This window comes from Notechis scutatus, chromosome 2, assembly GCF_049901735.1.
Source record: "Notechis scutatus isolate UNSWTSFEM ecotype Mainland chromosome 2, rNotScu1.2, whole genome shotgun sequence".
Classification (NCBI taxonomy): Eukaryota; Metazoa; Chordata; class Lepidosauria; order Squamata; family Elapidae; genus Notechis; species Notechis scutatus.
The window spans coordinates 165,454,828-165,478,453 of record NC_142010.1 but is presented as its reverse complement, the minus strand read 5'-3'; the positions used below and the strand labels follow the sequence as shown (position 1 = coordinate 165,478,453).

Below are 23,626 nucleotides of genomic sequence, written 5' to 3'. Positions count from 1 at the left end.
AATGATTATAAAGTGGGGCTATGAAAAATCTAATGGGCAGAACGTTTCTGGGGTAAAAAAAAACCTAGATTCTTCTATCACTGCTTTGAACTAAGCTAATTAAATTGCACTGAGCTGAAAATGAGAAGGACGGGGAAAACATTTTTAGATATTTGCATGGAAGCAAGAACAGAACAAAGTACTAAAATGTAAATCATTTTACAGAAATGACAGAAATACAGGGGGATGTGGATGAAACTGAGAAAAAAGTTTATTTTGGATGTTTCTGAGCAAACTCATGAAACCAAACCCTTAGTTCCTGGAACAGGTGTTGAACAAAATAAAACCAGAAAGCATATTTCTGTGAAAAGACTGTTGGCTTTATCACCAGCATGGGCTATTAACCACTTATCATCAATTCTGTCCTTTGAAAGTAGAATGGGGATTTCGGTTCAAAGCTAGACCAAGATTCAAGGCTCTTCTAATGCATGAACCCTTTTAAATGGTTAACCATTTTGCTCCTTAATCCTCCCATTTCAAGAGCTTTTAAAAAGTGGTGTATTTTTGGTCCTTAGTTCTTCAAGATCCTATACTTCAAAAAAAGTTCAAAATTGTTGGCCCTAGCTGCACTAGGGGCTATTGAAATATCATGTGGCCTGGAGGTTGCTCATTCTGTATTAAGTTACCGCTGTTGTTTAATTCTGGCTTACATTAAAATATTGTCCTTTGTAAATCATAGTTTGTTTTAATGTAATGTAACCATTCTTAGTTCATTTTGAAACTGGGAACTCTAATTCAAGTAACTCTAAGTTACTTGAAGATCTTTCAGTCATATTTGATTACAACTCATTCCACTTAATTAAAACTGGCACATAATGCCAGTTTTAATTAATGATTATTCTTACTCTCATTCACTGTCCAAGTAATACTCTGGAAAGTTGATTGGTGTTTTAAAAGCCTTGACTTTTCCACTAGCCTTAGGTTAAACTGCTGAATACCATATTTCCTAATGCATAATGTGTCATGGACTCAACGGAAAGTGGATGGTCAAAAAAGATCAAATAATAGAACACAATACATGTAGTTGAGGGTTGAACTATATATAGAGTTCTTGTGCTCTCTGAGCTTGCTTACTTGTTTTCTTGTGTAACTACCGTGTTTCTCCAACAATACGCCCCCCCCATAGGAAGACCCAGCATGTTTTCTAGGCATAAAATGAAATTAAGCCCCTCCCCCCAAATTTAGGCCTAGTTTAAAACATGCAAAATTGGGGGGTGGAACTTGCCATTAGGAGTGCCCCATGGGCAGCTACGCCTCACCATCAGCCGCTCCTAACACCATGGTGGAGCACGGAGGGCTCCCTTACCCCTCCCTTACCCGGGTCAGCAGGCAGGCGGCGTTGGCGTGGATGTCCGGCAGCGTTTCAGCTGCTTCTCAGGCCTCCGTAGCTTCCACGGTTCCCACCGGTGCTGGCGCCTTTCTTGCCAGAACAGTCTCCAACAACAGCATCTGAGTCACTCCCACTTTTCCCCCGTCCCCATAACAACAGGGAAAAAAAAGATTTTGAGGTACCTGGGAGCGCCGCGCACTGCGTTTTGGTTTAATCCCGAGTGGCTGGGTGGGCGTGAGAAGAGCTGAGCGAGCGTCTCTGCTGCTGCTACCCTTGGTGCTCCAGCCTCGGGCTCTGCAAGTTTGCAAAAGTCCCAGTGCACAGCCCGTTCCTGCATTCCAGCGCCCAGGCCAAGCTGCAGCTGTCCCTCTCTCACCAGCACCATCTCCAATAACAGCGGCAGCAGTGGTGGGAACCGTGGAAGCGTTTTAGCCGCTTCCCGGGTGGGGGAGCCACCTCTGTAACTTCCCGACGGTTCCGCTGCTGCTGCCGCTGTTATTGGAGATGGCGCTGGCGAGAGAGGACAGCTGCAGCTTGGCCTGGGCGCTTGGAATGCAGGAACGGGCTGCGCACTGGGACTTTTGCAAACTTGCAGAGCCCAAGGCTGGAGCACCAAGGGTAGCAGCAGCAGAGACGCTCGCTCGGCTCTTCTCATGCCCACCCAGCCACTCGGGATTAAACCAAAATGCAGCGTGCGCGGCGCTCCCAGGTACCTCAAAATCTTTTTTTTCCTGTTGTTACGGGACGGGGAAAAGCGGGAGCGACTCAGATGCTGTTGTTGGAGATGGCGCTAGTGCGCGGGGGGGGGAGAAATTAATTCACCCCTGAAAAGACATCCTAGCCGTTTTTTCGGGCTCAAAAAAAAAAAAAAGGCCTGGCCTTATTTTGTGAGAAACACAGTAGGTACTGGTAATCATATTAGTGCCAGTGAGTATGGGTTTGCTCATTTATATAGGATAGCTTGCTCTGCCAGTGTTGGTACTGGTATGGTTTTCTTCTTGGCAGTTCCTTGAGTAATGTATTGTTTATTGATGGATTATTGATGATTGATCTTTGATAATCTATTGATCTATTAATGGCTGGTGGCATAGTAATTAAACTGCAGTATTGCAGGCAAACTCTACCCACAGCCTGGAATTTGATCATGATGGGGCTCAGAGTTAACTCTGTCTTCCATCCTTCTGAGGTTAGTAAAAGATTGTTAGGGGCAATATGCAAACAATTCTTATTTGTAAACTGCCCAGAGAGTACTGTAAAACACCATGGGGCTGTAAATAAGCCTAAATGCTATTGCTAATGCTATTGCTAAAACTTGATGAGCAAAAAGTGACTCTGGCATTAGGAGAACCAATGGGAATGACTGGTTAAACAGATTTGTTTCGAATACATGGTTCAAGCATAAATCTGTTCTTACATATATATGCCAAGAAATTAATATAAATCTAAAAGCATGATTGATTTGTTATGATGAATGATTGGGACTATTAATGAGTGTGAAAGAATTGTTACATGATGCCATAGAACTGTACAGAATTGTATAAATAAAAGTTGCTTTGTGGGATGATCAAGTGAAAGAAATTGTGGATGAAGAAAAAAATGCTAATTGATTGCTGCAAAAAGGAAAAAAGAATAACATGCAAAATGTGCACATAGCAGAAAATATAGTTGCAAAAAATGTTGTCAAATAGAGCAAGGAAGGATCAAAGAGGAAAAAATAGAAGAGGGCTAAGCAGTCCCCAACCTTTATGTCTTGATGGTCCAGCCGGGGTGGGGAGAGAGAAAGAAGCCCACTGCTCCATTTTGGTAAATAGTATTACATGCTTTCATTCAGTGTTGACATTTTAGATATTTATATTTTTTGAAGCGGATATCTGAAAAAAGATGGATTTTTGTACCTTACATATCACCACTGGAAAATGGCTAAACTATTCAGTGATCTGCAGAATTAAAAAATATAGCTATGGATGACCGTAATTGTTTTTCCACATGTAGAAGAAATATATCTGGACCTAAAAATGGATTTTGAGAAAAAGCATCCTTTTGTCAGCTGAAGATTTCATCAATTTTTCCATAATATATGCCTAGAAATAGATTAGAAAGTTGCTCTTAAGCAAATAAAAACAAAAAACCTCACCTCACAAGATTATGTTTTGGTCATCAGGAATTTTTTCACAAGATGGAGCAAGTATATAATTTTATGTGTCTTCACAGAATTTACTAAAGTTAGGGAAAAGTATGGAAAATATTTAGATGCTGCTACAAAGTTCATGAGTAGCAGCTGGTTCATTTTAAGGTGTAGGAAGTTAGCACCCCCACCATTCTCCTAGAAAATTGAAATATCCTAAGAAATATTAAAAAGGCCTAATATTTCCCCTAAAAATAGTAGAAACTCAGAAGCAGAAACCCACCTCAGAAGTAGAAACTCACCCCCCCCCCTTTGTTAATGGGTGGGCCATTAAGGCCTGGGCCAGAATATTTTACATAACAAAGATCTCCAGGTAAAGCTATAGCAATTGCCCAAAGCCCTTTTCATTACATCATCATCCAGCAAGGCTCAACCACACCTGGAACTCAGGACAGCCTACAGAGTTGCCGCTGCATGGCTCCATGGGAGTCTGACAACCAATCAGAATACAAGCTCAAATTCAAATCTCAACAGAGGGTATAAAACCAGGCACTTTCAGCCCTCCTCCTCCTTCTTGATATTTTCCTTCACCTTGAAGTATGTGATCATTTTGGAGCTCCAAGCCATGTGGTCTGTCCACCATGAAACTATCTTTCCAAACAGCCTCCATGTTTCCAGTGTTTTTCCCCCATTTGGAACTGAACCCAGAAGGATATTTATTTTTTATTTATTTTATTTATTTGTCAAAAGCTTACAACAGAAACAGGAATAAACATAAGTTTAAATACAAGAAATAGGAACTAATAATTGGGGACAAAAGAACAAGGACGGTAGGCACGATTGTGCGCTTATGCATGCGGCACGCCCCTTATTTCTTCCAACAAAGGGAAGAACATTTTAGAAAGAAAAATAGCTGGAGTAGTTTGTCCTCTTTGTACATGGAAGTAAGGAGGAGAAACATCAGGAGAAACACAAAAATAAGTTGAATGCAGTGGGAATGGGGTATTAGGAAAAAGATAACACAAAAATAGATTTTGAATGAATGTGGATTGAATACAAAAATAACTAGCACAAAACAAATACTGTATATTGAGGCGATTTGGTCATAGAGAATAAGAATCACATCAAAAAACAAACCTATGATTGGATGGAGTTGATGAGATGAGAGCCCTTTATCCAAAAAGCAGTGTATGATTCAATGTATGTATGGTGGAAGCAGTGCGCCAAGTTAGAAAGGTACAGATCTATAGTAAATGGTGTTTGTGTAAACCAGTTTTAGCTGTCTTTTCCTTAATTTGCTTCAGAATTTTGTACTCCTTTTCTGAACTGCATGTAACATTGCTTACCCTCAAAATAATACAAAATAACATCACTTTGAGCCCATTTTCGAAAATAAACATTGATAAAGAACAGCACCCCTAGTGGAGTCACATAAATTAGGCAATTGCGTGCTTCACATTTAAGATTCTCCGCTTTTCGACCATGTTTATTTAAAAAATACAATTCACCTAATGTTACCCCTTTCCTAAGGCCCCTTCCTCAAGAAGAGTTAGCAGCCAGGGCCGAGATTATCTCGGGTCACAATACGAATGAAAACAATATATATATATTTGTTTTCTTTTTTAAATGGGAGGTGGCGGTGCGAGAGAAAAAGGTCTAAAAGCAATGTTTCTCAAACTGGACAACAGTAAGACGTGTGGACTTCAACTCCCAGAACTCAGAGTCAGCCATGTTGGCTCGGGAATTCTGGGAGCTAAAAATCCACACATCTTAACAATTTGAGAAACAATTTAAAGGAATTCAGAAATCGTTTTCCGCTACTGGAAGTCTCCACTTTCCCTCTTTGCCTCTTTTGCATTCTCCGCCAAGGGCCGCGCGGAGAGCAGGGACGGGCGCTGCGAGGGCGGGGCAACGGGAGCCTCCGTCGTTTCCTCCTAGCCGCACTAAGGCCATGGTGCCGGTACTTCCGCGGCTGTATGTGAGCGGCGCCGATCTTGGCCCTGCAGACGATTCCGGAAAGCCAGCCGTCACGGCGCTGCTGCAGGTGGACTCGGAGCCGCCCGGAGCCGCTGCGCTCGCGGGCTTCGAGAGCACGCTTTTCGTCCAGGCGCTGGACCGGCCGCAGAGCGATCTGCTGAGTCGCTTGGACGACTGCGCGGCTTTTCTTAGCCAAGTCCTGGAGGGTGGAGGAAGCGCCCTGGTGCGCTGGTGAGCCCCCGGCCCAAGGGAGGCTGCTTGGGAGGCGGGGTGGCTGTGGCCTGGGACTGACCGGCAAAAGACCCCCAACCACCTTCTCCTTTGGCTAGCTTTGGAGCAGAAAACCAGGATAGAGGAATCCTTGATTATAGTGCAGCTATTAAGAACCACCCTGGCCTTCTTGAGGGTGTAGAAGAAAATGTTTGGGTATAATGTGTCAATCGGATTTAAGGGTTTTTAAAAAATACTTAACGAGTTCAAATACTGCGTTTCTCCCTGGATCGTTTATATAGCCACTAATGACTATTTGCTGTGTAGTAGAGCCGACGCTTCCCGCGTTTTCCGTAGGGGAACCTCCCAGATTGTCTTTGTTACGTCACAATTAAAGCCCCGCTCACTCTATTTGAGCTTTGGAGTTCACCGTGTTTGAGCTCAGGATAGCTGACGCTTTTGTGTTTGTTTTTCCCTAACGCTGTGTAATATCTGGGTTAAAGAGTTTTTGAGATATTTGTAAGCCTAACCTAAGTTAAAAGGTTGCACGGGGGTGAGGAGGGTTTAAAAATGCCGCAGTGCTCTTGCAGAGAATTGTTGCCAAGTGTGTAAACACTCCCAGGATGTCATAAACCATACTATAAAATTCACAGTAATTGAAACTATTGCGATTTGTGAACCCAGACAATGGGATGATTTTTAAATTGCCGTCATTCTTTCCTGAATTTTCATTTTTGCCTTCTCCCTTGTCAAATCTTAGAGAAACTGTACATTACATTAGCTTGTGGTCAAGTGCTTTTGTCCAGTTGCAGTTCTGAAAAAAATGCTTTAAAAAGTTCTGCCCAGCACTGATTAATATAATTGCTGATCAACAAAATGTATTTGTGGAATGTAAATATAGTTTTATTTTCTTTGGTTAGTTTCACTGATAGGATTGATCAGACAAATGTTGCCCCAATTTTCATAGGATTAAATGGTACACAGTTGTTTCTGTTACACTCTAAGCCGGAGCTTATTTTTTTGTTCAGAATGTACAGATAAACTATTGTTAGTATATGAATTGTCATCATCCAACCATTACAGTAAAGACCAACCTGAAACTTCCTGTCATGTAATGTCAAAAATGTGCTAGGGTTGAGTAGTGGGGGATTTCATGATAATCAGGATACATAGTAATTGTTTTGCATCCAAGCAGTCTAGCGGGAACTGGAGAAAGATTAGATTCTGTAGCATTATATTAATGCAGCTGTCAAAAATGAGATGAGAGATGTGTGCCCAGCCTTCTGCTTCCTGATCCTGAATAAAAATGCATTATAAAAAACAGCATAAAAGTGGGAATGATATTTTGTGGTATTATGTGAGGGAAACAATGTTTCACTACGTCTTCCTGTTCTTTTTTTCCAGTCATGCTGGAGTTAGTCGAAGTGTTGCTATTGTGACTGCCTATTTAATGAAAACTAATCACCTTACTTTTCAAGAGGCCTATGCCTTTGTTCAAGCCATCAAGCCTGATGCTAAGTATGATTTATTTATTTTTTTGGCGAAAGTGTTTTCTCATGAAGGTTAAAATACACATTCTCTGATCTATCAGTTCTTTTGATTTGTTCTAGGATGAATGAAGGCTTTGAGTGGCAACTGCAACTCTATGAAAAAATGGGTTGTAAGGTTGATGTTAACAGTACAATTTATAAGCAGTATCGTTTGAAAAACATTACAGAGAACTGTCCTGGTAAGGCAAACAGAAATTACGATATATATATATATACACATATACACACACACCATTACTTAGATGTTGTGCTATCTACATTAAACTGTACTTTTATTGTTATATTTTGCTAGCTACGACCCTTTTAATATTGGCAGTAAGCAGAACTGCAATAGCCTTTTTCTTCAGTATGTTAATTATATTATAGATAGCTTATCTGATGAAACTTCAATTCTGAAAGGATATTTAACATGGTGTTTACTGCTTCTGTGAAACATCCCAATATCTGTAAGAAAGCTTATAATGTGCAATATGTTGTCTCTCTCATTTTTCTTGCTCCTACCCATCCTAGAAAAAAATTAGCCTCTGACAAGTGCATTAAAAAGAATTATGTAAAGGTCACTAGTGGCTCCTTTGTTATTTATACATTTTTTTCCTCCAGCTTTTTTGCTTTTGATGGCAGAGCCTGCTCAGTTCTCAAAAGGCATTGCGTTTACTGATTAGCTAAACTTCTCAAATGTGTTAAGAAACTGAAGGATTTGAGAGGACAGCTGAAGGCATCCAGATATGGCAACTCAGTGTCTGAGAATTACTACACAGGATGCAAAAATGCATTTGTCTTTGATTGAACTATAAATCAATAGTTATTTTTAAGCCCAATGATAGCATTTTTGTCACTTCTACTGGTCTTGTCTTCTTCAGAAGAATTTTTTGATTTTTCTACCATCATGTTTTTCAACTAGCACTTTCACACTGAGCTTCAATATGGTGGGGACTGGTAATATAAACCACCCAGAGAACAATCCTCTGTACATTCATCCTGTCATCTTGAGCATTCCTTCTGTCTAGAGTTTACCTTTTTCATTCTTGTCTTTCGGAGGATAATATTCTGTTTATATTCTGTTTGTTGTGTTTTGGCTCTCTACGTTTAATTTCTACCATTAAAATACAAAGTAAAAATGCAGAAATTTTGATATGTAATGTCTTGGTTTTAGACTTCAATTTGGATCTCTTCGATATGTATGTATAGGTAGTCCTCGACTTATGACCACAATTGAGACTGGAACTTTCATCACTTAGCAAGACAGTCATTAAGTGAGTTGTGTACACTTTTATGACTTTTTGCCATGATTAAATGTATTATCAGTCATTAAATGAATCACATGGTTGTTAAGCGAATTCAGCTTACCCCATTGACTTTGCTTGTCAGAAGCCTACTGGGAAGGTTGCAAATGGAGATCACATGACCCTGGGGCTCTGCACCCATCATAAATGTATGCTGGCTGCCAGGCACCTGAATTTTGATCACATGGCCATTGAGATACTGTGATGATCTCCAGTGCGAAGACTGGTTGTATGTTACTTTTGTCCCGTACCGTCATAACTTCAAATGGTTGCTAAGCAAATGGTCTTAAATCGAGGACTACCTTCCCTCTTTGTGTACTCAGATTAGGCATGAATTAAGTAAAACTATGCTTGCCTTCTTCCTTTTTGTCAAGAGAGATATGCAGGTTTTTATGTATGTGTGTGTGTATATTCATATACATATACATGTATATATATATGTATATGGTATATTTGTTTGGGTATTTTCCACGTCATTGTGTTTGCTTTTATTGTAGCATTTTGGCATATCTGCCATCATCATATATTGTGATACAGAATAAGCCTGATGATTTTCTGAGCTTCTCTAATGGCGTGAATAACGGGAATATATATATATATATATATATATATATATATATATATATATATATATGTATATGTATATGTATATGATCTATTGTATATGTATATGTATATGTATATATATATATATATATATATATATATATATTTTCTGAGTTCTCGCGTATTTGTTTGGATCTTTGGTTATTCGGGTTTTCTCGCGTAAGATTCAAAGTATCTAGGCAGCGTTTGGCGGGTCCCACTCGCCATCTTCAGGCTGGTTCTTTCGGCTTAGTGCCAGTGCAAGCAGTGTGTGACCGGAGCTGCCATCTCTCTATATATACAAGTGGTGGGGACACCTCCCGCTTACCAGCCATTTGGAAACCCGCCCTCATGAACAGGCGAGTACCCAACATGATAAATGACACCAGACCCACACCCATGAGGGCCACACAAGATGCCACCACCGCACTTGCACGTAAAAATCAGACTCACACCCACACAGAAGATGAGACACGACCACAGAAGCCGCACTGCAGCTGCATCACTACCCACTTCAAACTCCTCTGAACCATACATGAAGCGAACTGACCCCCACCATGAAGATGTGGCACGACCACGAACTGAAGCCAAGCGAACACAGACCCAGACCCCAAACTCAAAGCCATATTAAAAACCCAAAATGCTACATCACAGCCACCAGCTCAGGGTTGTCACATCAGAAAACTCAAGAAATTACACCTCAAGAACTCAAGAAGTCACAACACAGCAAATGACCCAGGATATCACAGCACAAGACCAAGGATACCACAGCAATAAATCTCACAAGGTCATCACACAACCCATTACCCAAGCTGTTACTACACAGGAGGCTAATCGAAAAGAGATCAAAACACAAGCGACCCAGGAGATTACAACGCAAGACCCAGGATACCACAACAAAAGAACTCACAAGCCCATCACACAACCCATTACCCAAGCCGTAAAACACAAGAGGCTATGACAGCACAAGATCCAGGATATCTCTACAACAAAAGGCCATTACACAGCCCATTATACCAACATCAACTCCATCAACCAATCATGCAGCATAGCCATATATATGGCAGCTCCGGTCATGCTTGCACTGGCACTAAGCCGAAAGAACCAGCCTGATGGCGAGTGGGACCTCGCCGACTAAATACTTTGATCTTACGCGGGAGAAAACCGAATAACCAAAGATCCATATATATATATATATATATATATATATATATATATATATATATATATATATATATATATATATATATATATATATATATATATATATATATATTACTAGATTCTAAGTCATGTACCTGTAAGTTATTCATAATTTTAATACCAGTATTAAGTTAGTCAAATACATAATACCTTTTTATAATTAGGCTGCATAAAAAACTAGTGAGAGGAAAATAATCTTCTGAAAAGAGCAGCTAAATAAAAGGAAAAATAAAAATATTGATATTGAAAATAATAAAAAATATTTTATATACTTTTCCATATTTTTGTGTTGAACTTGTATGTTATGCAGTGTTACAAAAGAAGCAAACTAATCATATTCACTGCATTAGTATCACCTTTTTTTCACGAGAAAAGAACTAAGAAGCATTAAAATTTTGAGGATTCTAAACTGGTTGGAATTGAAGCAAAATTGATCCAGAAAGGCAGATTCTTAAATAATTGCCAGGAATTGTTGGTCTTGTCAATGAAATAGTCATTACCTCTAGGACAACCTAAAGGTTATTGTACTATGGCAAAATATCTTCTCTTTAATTCATCTGTAATTTTTTTTGTACAAATGCAAAACGTTTTGTCACCTTTTCTTGAACCTAATATAAGTATTACAGTGTTGCTGCTGTTCCTGATTTTTTTTACATGGGCAAACATGGCTAATTACATTTTTATGTGATTTTTTTACTCCCAACATCCTCATAAAATGTGTATCTGAATATTGAATTGGAAATGTTATAGTTACCCTGGTGGACTTATTTTAATAAAGGCTAAAATCTTACTTGGGATATTTTAGCTATATTAGTTCTTTTAAAGCCCTCTTGGGATAAATTGTTGCAGGTTTAAACCATCCTTTTAAGATGTGTTTTATTGTACACTTTTATGGAAATATTGCTACAAGACTACATGTAAATACCTGCAATAAAGAAGTGCTCTAAACTTTCAGAGATGCTTCATTATAAGTTTATAAACTCCTTATTGTTTCTGGTTTTTAGAGATAGAAGGCTTGCCTGGTCATGTCTTTGCAATTGATCCAAACACAGTACATCAAATCCTAAATCATGATACTCTTTACAGGTGCAGGAAATGCAGGTACGTGGTTCCAGAGAAGCATTTATTGAATAGTATCCTATGACACCAGTTTATAGCAATTGTCCGAGCACTAACACTTTTGCGACCGAGGGGGTAACTCTAAATGCAGCTAAATTGCATGGGGATTTAAACAGACTAAACATTGAATTAATCATAGTCTTGGCAAAAGGACTTTTTGAGAAAGCTTTACAGCTGATGTGGTTGCATGCAAAAATTTGGGTCAGAGTATGTTTCAGTGAATCCCTAGGTGAATAGCAGCTGACCCAACTCTTATATGATATAAACGTACTTCTGCAAATAGATTTCCCTATAGATGTGCAAGTCTGGGGACTGTGAAAGCCATTATTTATGTTCCTCTCCCCACCCCCAATTTTAGCTTTCTTTTTTATGGGTATTTCCTGGTTGATTTAAAGATACGTTTCAGACTGTTGAGTGGTTGAAATAACCAATCTCTTTTCTGCTTCAGTTTTTTTCATTGACTGCTGGTGTCTGACTTCTAGAATATGTTGATACTTAGTAGAATCCATTTTTTCTCCTGTGTACAATATTTTACCACTAGCTATGATGCAACCCCAAAGCATAGTAGAGCCACTCCGATACAGTTTGCAAGGTGTTCTTTTTCTCCAAAGGAATGTTGTGTAGCCAAATAGTTCAGTGTTTGTTTCCTTAGTCCAAATCACTGTTTCTAAATGTTATTAGATTTTCTTTTGCTGACTTTTGATGGTGAATTGTCTGATCAGGTTTGACCAATCGCTCTCTTTCAACCCAACCCAACTCCAGGGTTGCTGTGGGGGGGAAAAGGAGGAGGAAGTAATATTAAGTACATCTGCCCCCTTGAGCTATTTATAAAAATAATAAAGGTGAGATACAAATAAATGAATAAATAAACCCCATGGTGTACTATGGACAGCTACTCCAAAAGAGATGGTAGTTTACAGCAGGTCACTTACAGTGATCCATTGGTTCTGTTTTGTAGATCTGACCAGTTTGGGGCAATTTTAGCAGAGAATTTTGCAGAAAGTTATGTTTAAATTTGTACCATGTGGAGTTGTGCCAGCTTTTGTTCACTTACAGATTTATTGAAAAAAATGTCATTTTTGCTTCCACCTGAATGTTCTTATCATACACGGTAAGTATTGTATACGGTTAGACCCAATGGACGTTGGTTGAAATGTTGAATACTGGGTTGGTTAGAATAATAATGATCTGGTTATAAAAGACACAGGTCTTCTCTAATTTGGTCCTGCTTGTTCTCTGTATTATATCAGTGCTGAATGTCATAGTAATTGATGGAAAAGATGTGGTAGGGGGTGCACCTAGTGGGTGGTTGAAGTTCATTGCCAGAAATACATATGGGAATTCCATGCCATTTGAAAACGGTGCCATTATGCTTAAAAGAAAAAAATGGAGAAATTATTTGTTTTGAAATGTAAAACTCTTACAATGAAACTTTTCTTAGTCCTTTTTGATTCTAGATCAGGATTGTTATGTCTACAGATAGTCCTCGATGTATGACCACAATCGAACCCAGGTCGCTAAGTGAGAAATTCGTTAAGTGAGTTTTGCCCCAGTTTACGACTTTCACTGCAGTTGTCAAATTAGTAACAACACCGTTGTTAAGTGAATCTGGCCTCCCCATTGACTTTGCTTTCAGAAGGTCACAAAAGCTGATTCACATGACCTTGGGACACTGCAGCAGTCATAAATACGAACCAGTTGTCAAGCATTCGAATGTAAATCACGTGACCACGGGGATGCTGCAATGGTCATAAAGGTGAAAATCAGTCGCAAGTCGCTTTTTCCAGTTCTGCTGTAACTTCGAACAGTCACTAAACAAACTGTTGCAAGTTGAGGATTACGTTTGTATGTTTCTTTTCTACCTCATTTGTTCTAAAAAGTAAAGAAAATACTGCAGATGCCAAGGAGCAATGCTGCTTCAGTACCTTTTCAAATGACACTGTGCTCTTTCCTTTCTGATAAACAGGCGTTTGCTGTTCCGAAGTTCAAGCATTTTGCCCCATGATGAAGGCAAAGGACCTGCGGCATTTGCTCACAAAAAAGTTTCAGAACCTGGACCTTTAAGCCATGCAGGTCAAACAAACTGTACTTCTTACTTTATTGAGCCAGTGCAGTGGATGGAGGCAGCACTGTTAGGAGTCTTGGAAGGACAGGTGAGGCAAAAAATCTGATATTGCTGCTTTTTTCTAAAAGCTGAACAAAAGGCTGGGACCTATTTACATGTTGATATATACATTAGATAATTTGAAAATGGGAAAAATATCTGTAGCTTGCATACTAGATGGAGGGGAGTATGCTCCTCTACAACCTGTCATCCAGGTAAGTCTGCCAAAGGTTGACTTATGTTAGGAAAAGGAATTACCTATCCTTCCCTAATGTGTCCATTCTCTCTGTTTAGCTTTATAATCAGTTTGGCAGCAGATGTTATGGGCCATATTGAAGTGAAACTTCCCTAACTCAAGTCATGATTTACAATAGAATTGAAGCTGCTCACACATGCATTGCTGTGGCCCCAAAGTTCATTCAATCTGATATAGTAGAGCTTGGATACCATGTAGAGCAGGGGTTCCAAAACTTGGCAACTTTAAGACTTGTGGACTTCCAACTCCCAGAATTCTCCAGCCAGCATAGCTATTCTGGGAATTGTAGTCCACAAGTCTTCAAGTTGCCAAATTTGGTGACCTCTGATGTAGAGTAGCTGATAAATGAGGACTTATTCTATTCAAAGAGAATTACCTACTCACAAACTGTTTTGAGACATTATGGTATTATGAAAGGTTGTAAAAACAACCTTTTTTTTGCTACATTGTAAGCAGATTTCCTCAAGGTAAAATTATTTGCAATTCATTTTATGGCAGTAATTTACAGCATGACATTAATGGATGGAAAGATTTTGCTTTCTATTCTTGCTGTCCTTTGTTTAACTCTAAAATGTGAATCCTTCAGAAATATAATTGATATATGGTGCCAGAAATTAGTAGCTATATTATCAGCAATGTCACCAATAATGTCTGTTTCCATGGATGCTAATGAAGGAATGGAAGCTATGAAACAAATTTTACCGGATGCAGAAATTGTATAACCAGAAATACTGGGTAACAGAAAAGGATAGATTATAAGATAGGAAAGGTAGTTAAAGCAGAAACATGAGACAATAGAAATATTCTGACAATGACTTTCTACTTAAGCACAAAAGAAGTAGGTTAAAACTTTGAAAATCAAAGTGAAATTACAAATAATAAGCCAAGAGAATGATCCAGATAATGACTTTTTACTATATTTACAAAAGAGGTTTGCTAAAATCTTGGAAGAAAGCTTTGGAATGGAAAAAAGAAAAATTGAAGAGAGACCAAATCCTACAACAATTTCTGAATGGGTTAAAGTTCAAGATTGTTAGAAGTAAGAGGAATGAATGTAAAGTTTGTTTGATGAAGGTTAAAATAAAGCATGTTTCTATAAAATTCTGGTAACCCTTTATCGACCTTTTGTTGACATCAGGATTGAAAAGCTGGTGACTTAATAGATTTGTATACAGATGAGTTATCAGAAGAGATATTTGTTTGTAACCTTATGGGAGAATGAAGATATATAAAATTTATTTATACTTATTGTGATGACTTATATGTTTTCTTTTTTCATAGCAAAATTCTCCCTATTTTGCTTTCTTTGAGTTTAGTTTGCATTTGTTTTTACTATTGTAATAGTAAAATAGTATTTTAATAAAAACTTTCAATAACAATTATTTAAAAAGATAATTGATACAAAATTCAGTCAGTGCTATCATCTAGCTGGGGGAGGGTGGAGAGACCTTTTTCATAATAGAATTTCATAGTTCCCGTACTTTAAGATCAACTGGAAAGAAAACTACTCTTGGTTTTGAAAAGTAACACCTTGATTGTTTTAGAACAACCTGTTAAAAGAATAAATACCTAGACTATTAATATTAAATGAAACAATATCAGAACAAAGGAGTTTCAGCAATAGGATCATAGAGTTGCATCTGTTTTAAAAACTACAACCAAAAGTATTACTGAACAAAGTTCCACTGACAATTACATTATAGCTGACAGAGTATTGTAAGCATGTGGAATATACATACATACATACATACATACATACATGTATGTATGTATGTATGTATGTATACACACACACACACACACACACACACACACACTGCTCAAAAAAATAAAGGGAACACAAAAATAAGACATCCTAGATCTGAATGAATGAAATATTCTTATTAAATACTTTGTTCATTACACAGTTGAATGTGCTGACAACAAAATCACACAAAAATTATCAATGGAAATCAAATTTAGCAACCCATGGAGGTCTGGATTTGGAGTTACACTCAAAATTAAAGTGGAAAAAAACACTACAGGCTGATCCAACTTTGATGTAATGTCCTTAAAACAAGTCAAAATGAGGCTCAGTAGTGTGTGTGGCCTCCACGTGCCTACAACGCCTGGGCATGCTCCTGATGAGGTGGTGGATGGTCTCCTGAGGGATCTCCTCCCACACCTGGAGTAAAGCATCCCCCAACTCCTGGACAGTCTGTGGTGCAATGTGGCGTTGGTGGATGGAGCGAGACATGATGTCCCAGATGTGCTCAATTGGATTCATGTCTGGGGAACGGGCAGGCCAGTCCATAGCATCAATGCCTTCGTCTTACAGGAACTGTTGACACACTCCAGCCACATGAGGTCTAGCATTGTCGTGCATTAGGAGGAACCCAGGGCCAACCGCACCAGCATATGGTCTCACAAGGGGTCTGAGGATCTCATCTCAGTACTTAATGGTAGTCAGGCTACCTCTGGCGAGCACATGGAGGGCTGTGCGGCCCCCTAAAGAAATGCCATCCCACACCATTACTAACCCACTGCCAAACCGGTCATGCTGGAGGATGTTGCAGGCAGCAGAACGTTCTCCATGGCGTCTCCAGACCCTGTCACGTCTGTCACATGTGCTCAGTATGAACCTGCTTTCATCTGTGAAGAGTACAGGGCGCCAGTGGTGAATTTGCCAATCTTGGTGTTCTCTGGCAAATGCCAAACATCCTGCATGGTGTTGGGCTGTAAGCACAACCCCCACCTGTGGACGTCGGGCCCTCATACCACCTTCATGGACTCTGCTTCTGACCGTTTGAGCAGCCACATGCACATTTATGGCCCACTGGAGATCATTTTGCAGGGCTCTGGCAGTGCTCCTCCTGTCCCTCCTTGAACAAAGGCGGAGGTAGCGGTCCTGATGCTGGGTTGTTGCCCTCCTACAGCCTCCTCCATGTCTCCTAGTAGCGCCTCCTGCTCTGGACACTATGCTGACAGACACAGCAAACTTTGCCACAGCTCGCATTGAATATGTGCCATCCTGGATGAGCTGCACTACCTGAGTCAGTGTGGGTTGTAGACTCCGTCTCATGCTACCACTAGAGTGAAAGCACCACCAGCATTCAAAAGTGACCAAACCATCAGCTAGAAAGCATAGGAACCAAGAAGTGGTCTGTGGTCACCACCTGCAGAACCACTCCTTTATTGGGGATGTCTTGCTAACTGCCTATGCTTTCCACCTGTTGTCTTTTCATTTTCACAACAGCATGTGAAATTGATTGTCAATCAGTGTTGCTACCTAAGTGGACAGTTTGATTTCACAGAAGTGTAATTGACTTGGATTGTTGTATTGTTTAAGTGTTCCCTTATTTTTTGAGCAGTATGTATGTATGTATGTATGTATGTATGTATGTATGTGTACATATATATGTGTGTGTGTAACTTATAGACAAGACACACATAAAGACTGAACTGTGCACCCTGACTAAAGTACTGACAGCCAATGGCTTCCACAAAAGCAAAATCACAGGCCTGATCCACAAAAACACACTGAGACATAATGGAGACGTAGAAGATGAACAGACCTATGGAACAGCTGTCCTGCCCTACATAAGAGGTACTACAGACAAAATCAGTAAGATACTACACAGGCATCACATCAAGACTGCCTGCAAAACAGACAGAAATATAGCAGCCATCCTAAGATACCCCAAAGGTAAAATTGACCTGGAAAACCAAGGCATATATGAAGTCCCCTGTGCATCATGCCCAGCCACATACATTGGACAGACCAATAGAAGAATAAGTACCCACCTGGATGAACACAAAAATGCAGTAAAAAAGCTGGAACACACTTCCTCACTAGTCCAACACATGGAAGCCACAGGTCATAGCATCGACTTCAATGGCACCAAAATCCTAGCCACTATAGAAAACCCCAGCTACAGAATTATCAGAGAAGCCATAGAGATTGAAAAAAGACCTAAAAGCATGAATAGAAGAGATGACTCCGCCAGACTGTCAATTATATGGAAGCCTGCGCTCACAAACAAAAAAATCTCCACATCACAAGCCAGGCAAACACCTGGGCACAAACAGACCCCACCTGATACCTCCAGCTCAAACACAGCCCAACCAGGCACCCAGATGAAACCTAGCTTCCTAATAAATGATAGCCGTCCGTTTACTCGAAGCCAAGCCGCACTAAAAGCCTCCAATACAGGAAACACAATGTTGCCAGCCAATCAAGACAAAAAAAGCTACAAAACAGACAGAAGACATTAGAAACACCAATCAAGCAGAACACAGCAAACTCCAAGACCAATAAACACAGACCAAGACTCCCAACCAATCAGGATGAAGAAAAAAACATTCTGGCACAGCACTAGGCTAGCACTAAATTTAAAACAGAAACGGATGTGAAAGTCTGACTCACAGACGAACACAATACAGAAGCCTGATGATGGCAGATGAGATTCTGCCGAAACGTTGCTAAAACTTTAAAAGCACAACTATAATGACGTGGGAAAATACCCAAACAAAGCTGAATACCATATCTATATCTACATCTATACCTATATCTATACCTATATCTATATATTTGTTTTCTTAAGTTTTCGCGGGTACTTACATGTATGGTATTCAGCTGCTGCTTCCTTTTAACTGCTAGTGGGGGTGTGATTTGATTGGGTGGGGGCTTGGCTGTGTTCTGATTGGGTGGAGGTGTGTTCTCATTGGTTGGGGGTTTGACTGTGTTCTGATTGGTTGGGGCGTTGGCCGTGTTCTGATTGGCTGGAGGTGTGTTCTGTTCAGGTGGGGGCTGACCAGCCTGACCAAAACCAACCCTGATGATGCTAATAGAATCAGACTCGAAATCACCAACATCCTCTGCACTAGCAAACCACCCAAAAGCAACTTGTCCAAAGAAGAACAAACTGCACTACGTAACCTGAAAGAAGACACCAGCATAATAATCCTACCAGCAGACAAGGGCAACGCGACAGTGGTTATGAACACATCTGACTACCAAACCAAGTTAACCAACCTACTCCAAGACCCCACATACAAACCCCTAAAGACAGACCCCACCACCTACCTAGAAAAAGCCACCAGATCCAAAATAAAAGCCTCCCCCATCAACAAAGAAATCCAGCAAAGAATCATACCCAGAGAGAAATCATCCAGATGCCCTAAGCTTTATGGTCTCCCTAAGATACACAAAAAAGGAACCCCACTTAGACCAATAGTCAGCTCCATAGGCTCACCTCTACAAAACCTAGCCAAATTTCTCGCCAAACAACTACAGCCCTATGCAGAATCCATCAACTCACACGTAAGAAACTCATTCCAGTTCATTGAGATCATAAAGAAACAAAACTTACAACCCAGCGACCTACTAGTGAGCTTCGATGTCATATCCCTCTTCACCCAAGTGCCAATAAAAGAAGCCTTGACAGCCATCCAAAACAAATACAACCCCCCCAAGCACATCCTAGATCTGACCAACCACTGCCTGTCCAATACATACTTCACCTACAATGGACAAAAATACAAACAAATAGAAGGAGCACCCATGGGGTCACCCCTCTCACCTGTCATCGCAAACCTCTACATGGAACACTTTGAAACACAAGCTCTAGAAAAATATGATCACAAACCCAAACTCTGGCTCAGATACATAGATGACACCTTCATAATCTGGCCACACGGGAAAGAAAAACTGAACAACTTCCTCACACACCTCAACAGCCTACACCCCAAAATACAATTCACAATGGAAACAGAAGCTAACAATCAACTTCCCTTCCTAGATGTCTTGGTATACAAAAAATCCAATGACTCCCTAGGACACACAATCTACCAGAAGAAAACACATACAAACCGCTATCTACACACACTCTCACACCACCACCCAGCACAGATCAATTCCGTAGCCGAGACACTCATCTCCAGAACAAAATGCTTAGCCAACGAACAACACCTAAAAACCGAATTACACACTCTCACTAACATACTAACAGCCAATGGATTCCAAAGAAAGAAGATTACCCACCTAATCCAAAAAGAAACCCCAACCAAAATCCAAGACAGAGAACAAGAGAACGGCAAAGCCCTCCTCCCATATATAAAAGGCACTACAGACAAAATTAGCAAGATCCTCCAAAAACACAACATTAAAACAGCATTCTGCACAAACAGAAAAATATCCACCATCCTAAGAAACCCTAAAGATAAAATCGAGTTAGAAAACCAAGGAGTATACGAAATCCCTTGCACTGCCTGTCCCACCACATACATCGGACAAATTAACAGAAGAATAAGTGCACGCATTGAAGAACATAAGAACTCAATCAAAAAAGAAGAACCGACCTCTTCCCTGGTCCAACACCTCAAAGCCACAGGACATGAGATTGACTTTAAAAATATCAGAACTATTGCCAAAACCGAAAACTTCAACAACAGAATAATCAGAGAAGCCATAGAGCAGTGGTGAACAGGGTAAATTACCCCAAATGGGGTAAACTGAAATCCTGGGGTAATGAGGACGGTCGGCTGGCGACCGTTCCATACCCCACATTTATTCAGACATTCTGTTCGCCTTCGTGAATGCTGCTGGGATCGGGAATCAAGGACACAAATGAGAGAAGGGGGGAGGAAGCAACGGAAGCCTGTCCTGCTCTCTGGCTCAGCAGCTTCGGTTTCCTCCCGCCTCATTCCTCTCTCAGTCGCTCTCTCGCTCCTCCACCAGCCCAGGAAGAAACTGCTTCAAAGAAGCCGGGGGTGAGCGGGCGCTTCGAGAAGCTGCACTCAGAAACCACCAGAAACGAAGGCAGGCAGGCAGAACGGAGGATTGAACCGTGGGCGGCGGGGTGGGGGTGAACGGGCGCTTTGGGGAAGCTGCGCCGACAGGAAAAGCCACCCTGCCGGCTTCTTTGAAGCAGTTTCTTCCTGGGCTGGTGAGGAGTGAGAGAGCGACTGAGAGAGGAATGAGGCAGACACCTGAGGGATGGGGCTGAGGGAGGGAGGAGACACCTGAGGGATGGGGCTGAGGGAGGGGGAGACACCTGAGGGATGGGGCTGAGGGAGGGAGGGAGACACCTGAGGGATGAGACTGAGGGAGGGAGGGAGACACCTGAGGGATGGGGCTGATGAAGGCAGGGCCGAGAGCGAGGCTTCTCAGCCATCCTGCAGGGACTATCTGTCGCTCAGGGTTGCAATGAGGAGGCATTGGCGTTCCTGAACTTGGTGGTTTGCTGGCAGACGTTTTATTACCCGACTAGGTAACAACATCAGATGTTACCTAGTCAGATAATGAAACGTCTGCAAGCAAACCACCAAACTCAGACTCTTTCTCCTCCCCTCCCCCGGTCCTTGAAAAAGTGTTTCTGAGTGAAACTGGTCCCTGGCACAAAAAGGTTGGGGACCACTGGTTTACATACAAATATTGTATGATTTCCTTCCTTTCAAATCAAGGGGTAACGTCGGCGTTTATAAATTTTTGGGGGTAAAAGGTAAAAAGTTCCCTGACCCCTGCCATAGAGATAGAAAACGCCCACACAGCATGAATAAACGAGATGACACCTCCCACCTACCAGCCATTTGGAAACCCGCCCTCACAAACAGACGAGTACCTAACATGAAGAATGACACCAGACCCACACCCACGAGGGACACACAAGATGCTACCACCACACTTCCACGTAGAAAGCAGACTCACGCCCACACAGAAGATGAGACACGACCACGGACCAGAAGCCGCACTGCAGCTGCATCACTACCCGCTTCAAACCCCTCCGAGCCATACATGAAGCGAACTGACACCCACCATGAAGATGCGGCACGACCACGAACGCGAAGCCAAACAGCAGGATCACAGCTCACCAGCTCAAATCCCCCAGTAACTAAGACTAACCTGAGCACAACCAAGCCCCCACCTGAACAGAACACACCTCCAGCCAATCAGAACACGGCCAACCCCCCAACCAATCAGAACACAGCCAAACCCCCAACCAATGAGAACACACCTCCACCCAATCAGAACACAGCCAAGCCCCCACCCAATCAAGTCACACCCCCACTAACAGTTAAAAGGAAGAAGCAGCTGCAAGCTCACATTACTCTGAGAAGCACAGAGCCGAAGACACAAGCCTGAAGATGATGAATGAGACTTCATCGAAACATTGCCTAGATACTTCCAATCGGGAGAAAACCCGAATAACCAAAGATCCATATGTATGTATGTATGTATGTATGTATGTATGTATGTATGTATGTATATACATATATACTGCTAACTCCCTTTATTATATTAGGATGTTGGGGGCGGGGTGTACCTACATACATACGTACATACATACATACATACATACATGTCAGCTTGATGTTTGAAAGCATATGTTTTGAGCAAATAAAGTTTAGATGGTTGTCTGGATTGTATTTAATTTTGGATTATCCTATGGCACCCTTTCCTTCAGTATTTAAACATCAGATCAAAAACATATTCCTTTTTTTCAAGGAAACAAACTATGTGGCTTTTGGAAGAAATGAAAAGTTGAAAAGTCACATGTCACACATGGAAAGAAGTGCAGTATTGGTAGAAGATATGAAGCCCATATAGATTGGGTAGTGAATGAGAAACTGAGAGATAAAAAAATTGAACAAAAGGGAATTCTGAGACCCTGAGCATCAGAGCAGATTTCAAGAGAATGACAGATGGAGGACACATTTTCTGAAGTTTTTAAGAGGCCAGGAAGAGGTGGGTGGTATCAGGGAACAAGATGAATGCTTTCAAGGGGGTTAGGATAGGATGTTTTAAAACCAGGGACCAAAGCAAATTGTGGGAAGAAGCATACTGGATTGTTTTTTTTTTTAAAAAAATGGACTTCTAAGGGTTACACATTAATGTGTGTACTTACAAGAAGAGACACCTAGGAGTACAGGGTTTGTGAAATTGGGCAGTAAAAAAAAGGCCAAGCTTCAGTTGATTTGACTTAACTCACAAAAAGTTTCAAAGTTAAAGAGATCCACATGTTCCATGCTTGTTTTTTTTTAAGGTGAAAGGCCAGACAGAATATCAATTGTCCCTTCTCTCTGATTCTCTTATAGCTCCTGTGCCCAAAATGTACATCAAAGTTGGGTTCTTTTCACTGGCACGGTGAGCAGTGTTCCTGTGGTCATTGGGTGACTCCAGCCTTCCAGGTTCACAAGAATCGTGTTGATGAAGTAAAAAGATTGCCCATTGGGGAGTCAAAGAATGTGAGAAAGTGAACTTGGTTTGTATTAGGACAATTGCATATACCTGACATAAAGAGACACAATTTAATCAATGCTTTAAGAATCAGTGGCCTTGCATAGTATTTTTCTTTTGACTTTACCATAATAGTAGGCCAAATATACAGCAGAGCTAATTGCATATCACAAGGGAACATTTCTTGAAATAGTTTTAATTTCTTAAACTGAACACTAAAATTTGTGGTCACACCAGGGTATTTTGCACAACATGACTGCTACCAACCAAGATTGCTATAGTTGCAAATATGTCTAGAGGCTCTTCCTTCTGAACAACTCTGCATTGTGTACGTGAACTGCATTTTTCCAATAAAAATAATTCCTGAAAGTTTTGTGTGTGACTTTATGACCAGAGAGGGAACAGGCAGGATGTTAAATTATAGAGATGCTCAATTATCAAAAATATAATTGAGGTTTGTTAGAAGATCTCATATGAGATGTGCTTCTGTAAAGGAGTTTAGAAGGGCTGGGCTGCTCACCTCAGCTTCTGGGAGTTTTGCCACATGTATAACCAGCTGTTCAAATACAAATCTTGGCAAGTAGCCTATTGTATGAATGTTTAATCCATTTCCAGCAAGATCATTCGG

The 23,626-nt window shown here is 40.7% G+C and overlaps 1 protein-coding gene across 1 annotated transcript; it reads left to right on the top strand.

Annotated features, from left to right (window-relative positions):
- The first annotated feature begins 5,196 nt into the window (after positions 1-5,196).
- Positions 5,197-23,367, top strand: DUSP12 (dual specificity phosphatase 12). Its single transcript, XM_026675419.2, has 6 exons — positions 5,197-5,702; positions 7,086-7,199; positions 7,292-7,410; positions 11,307-11,403; positions 13,388-13,574; positions 22,857-23,367. The coding sequence occupies exons 1-6, from the start codon at positions 5,446-5,448 to the stop codon at positions 23,016-23,018; spliced, it is 936 nt and encodes a 311-aa protein (XP_026531204.1). The 5' UTR covers positions 5,197-5,445; the 3' UTR covers positions 23,019-23,367.
- The last annotated feature ends 259 nt before the right edge of the window (positions 23,368-23,626 follow it).